This window comes from Bos indicus, chromosome 5 (assembly GCF_029378745.1).
Source record: "Bos indicus isolate NIAB-ARS_2022 breed Sahiwal x Tharparkar chromosome 5, NIAB-ARS_B.indTharparkar_mat_pri_1.0, whole genome shotgun sequence".
Classification (NCBI taxonomy): domain Eukaryota; kingdom Metazoa; phylum Chordata; class Mammalia; order Artiodactyla; family Bovidae; genus Bos; species Bos indicus.
In genome coordinates this window covers 69,537,512-69,549,575 of record NC_091764.1, presented here as the reverse complement: position 1 = coordinate 69,549,575, position 12,064 = coordinate 69,537,512, and the positions used below count along the sequence as shown (strand labels likewise).

The following is a 12,064-nucleotide window of genomic DNA, read 5'->3' as shown; positions in this document are numbered from 1 at the left end:
TCCTGTCTTGGTGGTGACGTTCGACTGGAATGGTCCCTCCTTTTGTGCTTCAGTGCGACTATCACTTCCCTGGTCTGGCTTCCCAGCCATCCAGTAGCATCAGCCCCTCCCCGTTGTCCACTCTCCTTCTCTCCTTCTCCCTTTCCTTCCCTCTCCCTGCTTGCCCATGCTCAGTGTTTTCGCAGGCCTGCCATGTGCCCGGCCTGTTGTTAAGCTCTGGAGCTAAAGCAATGAATAAGATCACCACTATTATATTAATGACACCAATATGGATTTAACGACAACTGGGGAAAGTTCTGCAAAAGAGAAATCCGGGGACCTGCTGGTTGATTTAACCAACACATAGCAAAATCAAGAATAATGAGAGTTTCCTAGTTCTCTTGGACTGGTTGTATTTTATGGAAACATTTCCAAGTCTAGGGCTGCATGGGTATCTGCTGCAAGTCAGAAGTTGCAAATGTTCACAGAGATGAGTGCATTCCTGCGGAGACCACCCCTGCTTGACTCTTAGACAGTCAAGGTGTGACCCTGGGCAGCTGCTAACAAGGACTTTTTCTCCAGAGTGCTTTGTGATTTTGCAATCCGAGGGGTGGTTTTACTGCCTTTCCTCCAAGAAAGAGTGCTAAGTTGAGGGCTGAGGTCACAAGAGGACCAGTTTGGAGGGAACCAAGCAGGCTTTCAGAGCTGGCAGCAAAACCTGCCCCCCCCTCCCCAACAAAGTAGTTTTTGCCCCCCTTAGAAACAGGGCAGATGAAATTATCAACCAACTTGTTTATGAGCAGAGATGAATCCATTGGCAAACATAGTTTTTCCCTATGAGATTCCCATTGTCATTTAATTAAAAAAAATTGTTTTTTAATTTTTTTATTTCTGTGTTTCTTTTGAGTAAGTGCTCTGTGTCATGGCCCTGGGAATTCTCTACAGTTTGGATTTGCAGACCACATTGGCATGGAGCTTTGGGATCAACCGGGGCCAGGCAGGGAGTCTAGCTTTGTTTTCTTGGATTTACTCTGATTTTTTTCTTTAGCAGAGCTTTTTGGTCATATCATGTGCTATCAAAGGTACCTTAGTGAGAGGAAGGATATAGGGAGGATTTGGCTTCTGAGCAATTGCATTAGCACAGCATAGGCTAAAGTCTTAAAATCCAAGCTTTAATCAGAATTGGCCTCCAGACAGGCCATGCAATAAGGCCTTTTCTGTCCATCACTGTGGCAGCTGCACGGTGGGGCCGATTGATGCTGATTTCATCTTTTGGTGTTAGTCACTGACCTCCTGTACACCAGGCTCTTTTTTCTTTTTTTTCTTCTTTCAAAAAGGATCAGGATTCCTAGAGTAAATGAATCTGGCCCTGTTGAAGGAGCCCTTTGCTTTGTGGGGGGGAAACACCATCCCGAATTGAGGCTGTTAAAACCTGATATTTTCTGTTGTCTGGAGAAGGGTGTTTTTGCTATAAATGAAAGACATGATAGGGGGTATTTCGAAGTTTTGTTTTGGTTATTGTCAGTTCTGCCAACAAGTAACATCTGTATTTATTTTCTAAACTCTCCCAATGGCTGATTTGCATCTGTTTAGGTCTCTGAGTAACATTTCATTTCCTGACTTTATAGGTGGCTATAAAATCCATTCGTAAGGACAAAATTAAGGATGAACAAGACATGGTTCACATCAGACGAGAGATTGAGATCATGTCATCCCTCAACCATCCTCATATCATCAGTATTTATGAAGGTCAGTGATTTTTTTTTCACCCCCGTATCAGTGACCATTTCTCATACCATGGGGCCTGCCAAGATTTTTAGGTAATTGCCTTTCTGGGCAGAAGCCAAGTATTTTTCCTCATGATGCAAAAATAGCCGGGTGTTATCTCTTATTTGGTTACCTTGAATGCAACCAGACACATGTAGCACAGTGTACTTTGGTCATAAAATAGCTCTGGCTGGTGCCTTCTTCCATCTTCCCAGTTTCTTGGCAGTTGCTAAGCAACCCACCTTATTGAAAGCCAGTATGTGAGACACCCATGCTTTCTGGAAAAATGGCAGTTTTCTGGGTGGCCAAGTAACGGTGGATCTGTTGTAAATGTCATTCCCCAAAGCTGACGCTTCAGGGGTGGTGTCATTACTTATTGAAAGTTAGCCTTTTTGAGTTAAGAATTTCCAACCGGTCCAAGAAATACCAAGAAAGAAGAGGGATCAGTTGGTGTGACAGATATTTTACAAATAGAACGCACGTTGTTGGTGTTTGGTGAAACATAGGGAGGGAAAAAGCTTATATATATGCTCACGCTTCACTTCTGTGGTCCTTCACAGGAAGAAATCAACTCACATTAAAAAAATATCCTTTAAAAAATTAGAAAAGCAACATGTGTTTATTGCAAAAATGATCAAAATATAACTGTTAAAATTAACATAATTATTAGTATGATAAATAGCTCTCTATCCATATTTAGATTTTTATCTACTTCTCTGTATATGTATGTGTTTTTTAATCCAAAATTAGATCATACTGTTTATACTGGGTTTTAGCTTTATTGTTTTTCATTTTTTATATCATACATCTCTTCCTATGTGAATAAATATTCCCCTATAAGAGCATTTTTGAAAGGCTTTATAGTATTCCATTTATGGGCATACCATAATTTATTGGCTGTATCTCCTTTTGTCAAATATGTAAATTGTTTCACATTTCTGGTTATAATAAACAGGGCTTTTAATGACTTCCCTTGCAGATCATTTTTACATTCATTTCTGATTATTTTCTTATGAAATAGTCCTAGTCTTGGACTTACTGAGTCAAAGCAGTTCTACAGAATATTTTTAATATATGATTCAGAAAAATAAATCTATTTTTAATTTCTGGTCTGTTCTTCATAATTTATACAGTAAGGGCTAAGAGGAAACCAGATGGTAACCCTAAAGTTTTTCTGATATTTCAAATTTTCCTTCTTCTGGTTCCCTGTTGATTTTTGCTATTGTTTTTTTCCCCCCCACCTGCTATTTCTGTTTTTGCTCCTCATCTAGAAGTAAGTGCTGGTAATATCTTTTATCTTGATTTTTCTAAAGCTCATTTTTTGGGGCCCTTGGGGATAGGGTTTTATGGGAAATTTATATTTATTCAGTCATTTATTCATTCCACAAACATCTCTTGCAGTGAGTCTCTGATTTCAGCCCCTGAACCAGTAGTAACAGCATCAATTGGGTTTGTTAGAAATGTAAGAGTCCTAGGGCCTGCTGTAGATATGTAAATAACATATTCTGGGACCATGGAGACCTAAGCTTAGACGTTTTCATGGAAATATATGGCATCCAGCCTGGACCTTGAAGGGAATTTTTTCTTGAGGAAGAATTGCATGCCTGTGTGTGCTCAGTCGTGTCCCACTCTTTGTGACCCCATGGACTGTAGCCCACCAGGCTCCTTTGTCCATGGCATTCTCCAGGCAAGAACTGGAGTGGGTTCCCATTTCCTACTCCAGGGGATCTTCCTGACCCAGGGATAAAATCCACATCTCTTGCATCTCCTGCATTGGCAGGCAGATTCTTTATCACTGTGCCACCAGGGAAGCCTGAGGAAGAGTTGACAAAAGGAGAATTCCAGGCTGATAGAAACAAATCTGAATACGCCTGCTAATTGAGGGGAATTTCCAGAAGTGAGAAGTGAGTCGAGATACAAAATGCAGGATGAAAGTGAATTTTATTAAATGTGGAGTGTTTTTGCCCAACGTGGAAACCTGAAGGCCACCGTGCATGGCTTGGACCAGTGTGGGTCACGTGCTCTGTGCGCACTTCCGTGTTTGAGATTTCTTGGCCTAGAGCTGAAAGCTTCTTTGCCGGGAAGGCAGAGAGAGTTTTAATCCAGTGTGAAGTTTCCAGTTCTTTATTTGGGAGGCAGTTTGTGGTCACAGAAATCTGGCATCAAGAAGCCTGCTTCTTCATTAGCATCATGCCCTCCTTGGCCTTGGGAATTCTTCAGGCTGAATGGGAAACAGGAGTCTGTCTACTTCCCAAAGGAAGGCCAGAGATGAACCTCAATGGAATCACATACTATTATCAAGGTCAAAATGGCCTTACTTCAGGCCTTGCTGGTGGCTTCCAGAAGAGAAGCCTTTGCTTGTAACTTTAAAGATGTGCATGCATTAAAGTTCTTTGGGTGACTAGAAATAATTTCTACTAAGGCCTCAGGCGAGAGCTTGGGCTTCAATTTCTAAAACCCTTTGAACTGGTCTAGGGAGTCAAGAAAGAGTTTGAGTTACACTAGACATGAGACTTTGGGCAGGATGGTTGGCTTTGCAGTGCCTCAGTGACTGTACCTATAAAATGGGGATAGCCATTCTACTCCTCTCCTAGGGTTTGGCAGCAGGATTAAATGAGATGATACATATACAGGTAGGTTCCAAAAGGTCACTGATGTGAAGTTTATGTCAGCTTCATCCCAAGTGGTTCTTAATGTGGGGTCTATTGACAAAGTGTTTCATGGGTGAGCAGCAGGGGTCTGTAAAGCCTCTGGAATAGTATATAACTATATTGTCTAAAACAGAAGTCATTAGTCATAGATGGATATTTGAATTAAAATTAATTGGAATAAATAAAAAATACTGTTGCTCTGTCACATTAGCCACATTTCAAGTTGCTCAACAGCCACTAGTGGTTCATGGCTGCCGTATTGGACAGCATAGATATAGAGCATTTTCATTATTGTAGGATGGGACCATGTTGGTATATAATATTTTATGTGTTAAGTTCATGAGTTATTTTTCTCTAGGTAGCGGGTGAATGCATAGCTTTCATCAGACTCTCAGAAGTATAAACTGTACAGTCCGTGGAATTCTCCAGGCCAGAATACTGGAGTGGGTCACCATTCCCTTCTCCAGATCTTCCCAATCCAGGCATTGAAACCCGGTCTCCTACATTGCAGGCGGATTCTATACTGTCTGAGCCACCAGGGAAGCCTTTCCTGACCTCAAATAGGTTAAAAAGAACTATATTGCCTTTAAATGTTTTGTGACCAGCAGTGTACCTTACAAATAAAAGGTATTGTTTTAATCCACAGAACTCCCAGGAACTTAAATATGCCTTTTTTTTTCTTTTAATTTCTTGGAGATCTCCAGTTTCTGTTCCATTCTCTTTCCCTTCTCCCACGCAAGTTCTTTTTCTCCCACATCTACTAAATAACTGTGGAGGAGGGCAGCTCCCCTCCCTTCCCAAGGGGTTAGAAACAGGTGATCCCCAAAATGTGTTTCCAGCTGTGACCCTCCGCCTGTGACCCCAGAGTCTCCAGGTCTTGTGACGTTATCTGTCTCCTGTTCAGGACCCGAGAACGCAGCACCCAGAGTGAGGTTAGACATCCTGATGTTATCTGTAGAACTCTGCCTTGTGCACAGAGCTCTCCCATACCTACTTTTGTTTGATCCCTGCAGCCTACCCAGGAGGTAATCAGCCTAGGTGTTCCCATTTTGTGGTTGTAGAACCTGAGGCAGGTTCATGACTTGCTGGGTGTGTTGGCTTGCCAGGGCTGCTACTGCAGACTGGGTGGCTTAAACAATAGAAATTTATTTTGGATTTGGAGGCTGAAAGTCCAAGACCAGGGTGTGGGTAGAGTTGGTTTCTTCTAAGGCCTGTCTCCTTGGCTTGTAGATGGCTGTCTTCTCTGTGTATCTTCACATCTGTATGTGTCTGTATCCAAATTTCTCCTTCTTAGAAGGTCACTAGTCATTTTGGCAACCCCACCGATTGTAGTCCGCCAGGCTTCTCTGTCCTTGGGATTTCCCAGGCAAGAATATTGGAGTGGGGTACCATTTACTCCTCCAGGGGACCTTCCCCCAGGGATTGAACTCATATCTCCTGCATTGGCAGACTGATTCTTTACCACTGAGTCACCAAGGAAGCCCATTTTTGGATTAGGGTCCACTGTAATGACCTCATTTTAACTTAATCATTTCTTTAAAGACTCCAAATAGGGTTGTATTCTGAAGAATTAGGTGTTTAGGACTTTGACATATGAACTTTTTCAGGGGGGGATATTCAGCTTATACCTGGCAGAGGGCATTGCAACCCACTCCAGTATTCTTTCCTGGAGACTCCCCATGAACAGAAGATCTTGGCAGGCTATAGTCCATGGGATTGCAAAGAGTTGGACACAACTGAGCAGCTAAGCACAGCACATTCAGCTTGTAATATTGAGTATGCTGACTAGTTGATGGCCCTAGCACAAAGTTCTTACTGCATTTGTTTTTTTCCTCTGCCAGTCCTCAGCCCTGGACCTCTGACCTCATGTCATATTTTGCTGGTTCTTCAGCCCACCACTGTGCTCCAGGCATCCCCCTCAGCCTGGCCTTTGTCCCCTCCTTTTGAACCCTGGAGCATGGCATGGACAATGTGGTGACAGCAATGGTGATGAAACCCGAGTTTATCAGTTAATACACTGGTCTCTGCAGCTCACAGAGTGAAAGGGGAACCTTCTTCTTGACAGCTGATTATTTGATGAGCCAATCAGAAGCCTTAGCTTAGTGCTGAGATGCATTAATTTTTGGAGTGAAAAATCAGTGCCCAGGCATCTAAGTGGCTGTTGGGACATTAGCCAAGTGAACTTTACAATTTCTTCTTGAACAAGGACCTTTGTGATTTAAAACACACACACACAAACATATACACCAAACATACCCTAGCAACAACAGCAGTAGCAGAAACAATAATAGCAGTCATGACAAAATTCCTGGCCTTCATAGTGGTTACTGTCTTAAATATGTGAGAGCGTTCAATCTCCGCATGGTGTGTACCTTAGAAAATAATTCTGCATATATCTCAAGAAGAAGCTTGGGTCCCCAGTCTGGTGAACTCACTGGTCAAGTGTTTTCTGAGCTTTAGTTCATGGAAATGTAAGTTCTTTGTATATTATTCACAGTACTTGCAGCCTGGCAGGCTATAGTCCAGGGGGTTGCAAAGAGTCAGACATGACTTAGTGACTAAACCACCACCACACAATATCTGCAGGCTCATAAAATCTGCAGCTTCACTAAATCAGTGCTGCTGGTCACCAGATCTCCAAAATAATTCCTTTCAAATGTTTCTTTCTTAAACCAGACCCCAGGGTTACTCTCGTGTTGACCTGTAGTGAACGTGATTGGCCCTCAAATTTGTCAACTCTGTGTAAACACAAACCATCACTGGCTCCTAATGCTAAGTAAATAAGAGGGGATAGACATCTACCTTCTGGTGTGTGATACTAAGGGTAACCTAATCAAGAGAGAAAAGGAAGAAAGAAATAACTGGTCTCAAGATGGACCCCTGTTTTCAGTCAAAGGGATTCCATTCTCTCAGCAGGGAGGTAATTGACAATAAGGAAAGAACAGCTGAAAAGGAAGTGTCCGCCTGAGCATTCAACTTGGTTGCCTAGGATGGAAGAGATAAAAATGGTTTTTGCCCGGGGTTCTGATTTCAGGACCCAAGTTCAAACATCAAAGGCACATTGTCTCACCCCCATTTCCCCTTTGAAAGCCCCGGAGATTCAAATCTGCAAAACCATGAAGCAGTGTCTTGCTGCATAACACTTCAGGGAAACAGCACCCATCTGGTAACAGTCACGCACGTAAAAGCAGAAAGGTGGGGAGTGGGGGAGATTGGGCTGCTGCTTTCACTTTGATGCCCTCGGTGTTTTTGTTCCTGGAAATCTCTCTTCTTGGCCCTGAAAGATTACATCTCTCTCTTGGCCCTTTGCATTGTGATATTCTGGAACTGGCTAGCCCTTTCATCACATCCCTTGTCTTAGGTAAGAGGGAGCCTGGCTTTCTGGGACAAAGTAGGATGGCTGTTTGGCATCTGTCAGCTGTGATCGCTTGCCTTTGGGAGAGTCTCTCAAACTTCAGAAACAAAATCGCAAGCAAATGTGTCTCTTTTGATAATCATGTGAGTTTCATGGCCTGGCTCCATCTGCCTTAAACCTGCTGCCCATGAGAAGATGTGAAAGAGACTGTATTCTACTCAATTCTCAGAACTCCTACCATGGAGATGTCTTGCATGAGTTTACATCAGTTAAAAGCTCCTTCCAGCTTCTTAGAAACATAATATGCTTTCTCAAGCAAACTGTGCCTTCTGAGATTCCATTAGATCTTTCTGGAAGGGGATATGGGCTTCTCCCATGGCTCAGCAGGTAAAGAGTTTGCTTGTCTCTTAGTGAAGAATCACTGCTTTAAAAATCCAGGCTCCAATGAAGGGTGTTCCTGCCTTCTCCTCCCTCACAGCTTGTGGCCAGAGACAGTTGGGCCAGTAAAACATGTTTCCACAAACCCAGCAGAGGTCCTGGAGTCAGAAACTGTTGCTTCCCTGGAAAAGAACCCCTTGAGGGTGGCAGGATCCCAAGAAACTGCTGAATAATACATCTGAGCATGGTTCTCTGACAGAGACTCAGAACCAGTAGCATCAGTGTCTCCTGGGCCCTGCCCTAGACATACAGAATCAGAACCCTGCAGGTGGGCCTGGATGTGCTGTGTAATAGCCAGTCCTCTAGGTGACTCTGGCACCCCACTCCAGTACTCTTGCCTGGCAAATCCCATGGACGGAGGAGCCTGGTAGGCTGCAGTACATGGGGTTGCAAAGAGTCGGACACGACTGAGCGACTTCCCTTTCCCTTTCTAGGTGACTCTAATGCACTCTCAAGTTTGAGAAGCATCATAGAATAACCATTACTCAGTAGGTTAGATTAGAAACCAAAGCAGGGCTGCTCTGTGAGCATCAGTGGTTTGGAAACACCTGTAGTAGAGCAATTAACACTTTTCTCCTCTGGCGGAAGAAACCTTAATCTAGGATTTTCAGGCGGAGAAGGCAATGGCACCCCACTCTAGTACTCTTGCCTGGAAAATCCCAAGGATGGAGGAGCCTGGTGGGCTGCAGTCTGTGGGGTCGCTTAGAGTCAGACACGACTGAGCAACTTCACTTTCACTTTTCACTTTAATGCATTGGAGAAGGAAATGGCAACCCACTCCAGTGTTCTTGACTGGAGAATCCCAGGGACAGGGGAGCCTTGGTGGACTGCTGTCTATGGGGTCACACAGAGTTGGACACGACTGAAGCGACTTAGCAGCAGCAGCAGGGTTTTTAGGCAGTAATCCAAGTCTATGCCCCAACCAGTAACACTGAAGAAGCTGAAGTTGAACGGCTCTATGAAGACCTACAAGACCTTATAGAACTAACACCCAAAAAAGATGTCCTTTTCATTATAGGGGACTGGAATGCAAAAGTAGGAAGTCAAGAAACACCTGGAGTAACAGGCAGATTTGACCTGGGAATATGGAATGAAGCAGGGCAAAGACTAACAGAGTTTTGTCAAGAAAATGCACTGGTCATAGCAAACACCCTCTTTCAACAACACAAGAGATGACTCTACACATGGACATCACCAGATGGTCAACACCGAAATCAGATTGATTATATTCTTTGCAGCCAAAGATGGAGAAGCTCTATACAGTCAGCAAAAACAAGACTAGGAGCTGACTGTGGCTCAGACCATGAACTCCTTATTGCCAAATTCAGACTGAAATTGAAGAAACTAGGGAAAACCACTAGACCCTTCAGGTATGACCTAAATCAAATCCCTTATGATTATACAGTGGAAGTGAGAAATAGATTTAAGGGCCTAGATCTGATAGATAGAATGCCCGATGAACTATGGAATGGGGTTTGTGACATTGTACAGGAGACAGGGATCAGGACCATCCCCCTGGAAAAGAAATGCAAAAAAGCAAAATGGCTGTCTGGGAGGCCTTACAAATAGCTGTGAAAAGAAGAGAAGTGAAAAGCAAAGGAGAAAAGGAAAGATATAAGCATCTGAATGCAGAGTTCCAAAGAATAGCGAGGAGAGGTAAGAAAGCCTTCCTCAGTGATCAATGCAAAGAAAGAGGAAAACAACAGAATGGGAAAGACTAGGGATCTCTTCAACTAAATTAGAGATACCAAGGGAACATTTCATGCAAAGATGGGCTCGATACAGGACAGAAATGGTATAGACCTAACAGAAGCAGAAGATATTAAGAAGAGGTGGCAAGAATACACAGAAGAACTGTACAAAAAAGATCTTCATGACCCAGATAATCACGATGGTGTGATCACTGACCTAGAGCCAGACATCCTGGAATGTGAAGTCAAGTGGGCCTTGGAAAGCATCACTATGAACAAAGCTAGTGGAGGTGATGGAATTCCAGTGGAGCTATTTAAAATCCTGAAAGATGATGCTGTGAAAGTGCTGCACTCAATATGCCAGCAAATTTGGAAAACTCAGCAGTGGCCACAGGACTGGAAAAGGTCAGTTTTCATTCCAATCCCAAAGAAAGGCAATGCCAAAGAATGCTCAAACTACCGCACAATTGCGCTCATCTCACATGCTAGTAAAGTAATGCTCAAGATTCTCCAAGCCCGGCTTCAGCAATATGTGAACCGTGAACTTCCTGATGTTCAAGCTGGTTTTAGAAAAGGCAGAGGAACCAGAGATCAAATTGCCAACATCTGCTGGATCATGGAAAAAGCAAGAGAGTTCCAGAAAAACATCTATTTCTGCTTTATTGACTATGCCAAAGCCTTTGACTGTGTGGATCACAAGAAACTGTGGAAAATTCTGAAAGAGATGGGAATCCCAGACCACCTGACCTGCCTCTTGAGAAATCTGTATGCAGGTCAGGAAGCAACAGTTAGAACTGGACATGGAACAACAGACTGGTTCCAAATAGGAAAAGGAGTATGTCAAGGCTGTATATTGTCATCCTGCTTAGTTAACTTATATGCAGAGTACATCATGAGAAACGCTGGGCTGGAAGAAACACAAGCTGGAATCAAGCTTGCTGGGAGAAATATCAATAACCTTAGATATGCAGATGACACCACCCTTATGGCAGAAAGTGAAGAGGAACTAAAAATAGCCTTTTGATGAAAGTGAAAGAAGAGAGTGAAAAAGTTGGCTTAAAGCTCAACATTCAGAAAACGAAGACCATGGCATCCGGTCCCATCACTTCATCGGAAATAGGTGGGGAAACAGTGGAAACAGTGTCAGACTTTATTTTTTTGGGCTCCAAAATCACTGCAGATGGTGACTGCAGCCATGAAATTAAAAGACGCTTCCTCCTTGGAAGGAAAGTTATGACCAACCTAGATAGCATATTCAAAAGCAGAGACATTACTTTGCCAACAAAGGTCTGTCTAGTCAAGGCTATGGTTTTTCCTGTGATCATGTATGGATGTGAGAGTTGGACTGTGAAGAAAGCTGAGCACCGAAGAATTGATGCTTTTCAACTGTGGTATTGGAGAAGACTCTTGAGAGTCCCTTGGACTGCAAGAAGTTCCAACCAGTCCATTCTGAAGGAGATCAGCCCTGGGATTTCTTTGGAGGGAATGATGCTAAAGCAAATGATGCTAAAGTCCAGTACTTTGGCCACCTCATGCGAAGAGTTGACTCATTGGAAAAGACTCTGATGCTGGGAGGGATTGGGGGCAGGAGGAGAAGGGGACGACAGAGGATGAGATGGCTGGATGGCATCACTGACTCGATGGACATGAGTTTGAGTGAACTCTGGGAGTTGGTGATGGACAGGGAGGCCTGGCGTGCTGTGATTCATGGGGTCGCAAAGAGTCAGACACGACTGAGCGACTGAAGTGAACTGAACTGAAGCAGATCTGGACTTTGGCCCTTTTGAAGGCAGGGGACAGCTGAATTGATCTAACAAGATCTGTTGGTCACTAATAGTACCCCATGTTCTTCTTCATTTCTGTGGTCATTCATTCATTCATTTTACAAAAATGTATTAAGCACCTATGTTCCAGGTACTGGTCTAATAGGTCTAGTAGGGTGAGTATGTATTTCTTGTCCAAATGGGCTTAGATTTGAATGAATCAATTGCTTTGCAATTACTACTGTGTGATTTTGGGGTAGTGACTTAAGCCCTCTGAGGCTTGGTTTCTTAGCTATAAAATGAGGTCAATAGCTAGCTACTTTATAAGACTGTGAGGATTAAGCTAATGAGTAGGGACTTCCCTGGCAGTCTTGGTAAGACCTCACCTTCCAATGCAGGGAATGCAGCTTCAGTCCCTGC

At 43.4% G+C, this 12,064-nt stretch overlaps 1 protein-coding gene across 1 annotated transcript in view; it reads left to right on the top strand.

Moving 5' to 3' along the window:
* NUAK1 (NUAK family kinase 1) overlaps positions 1–12,064 on the top strand; it is a 79,562-nt gene that overhangs the window by 32,278 nt on the left and 35,220 nt on the right. The window contains exon 2 of the mRNA XM_019961235.2: positions 1,608–1,728. Within this exon, the coding sequence (XP_019816794.2) occupies positions 1,608–1,728 (121 nt within the window). The remainder of the gene's footprint in view (positions 1–1,607; positions 1,729–12,064) is intronic.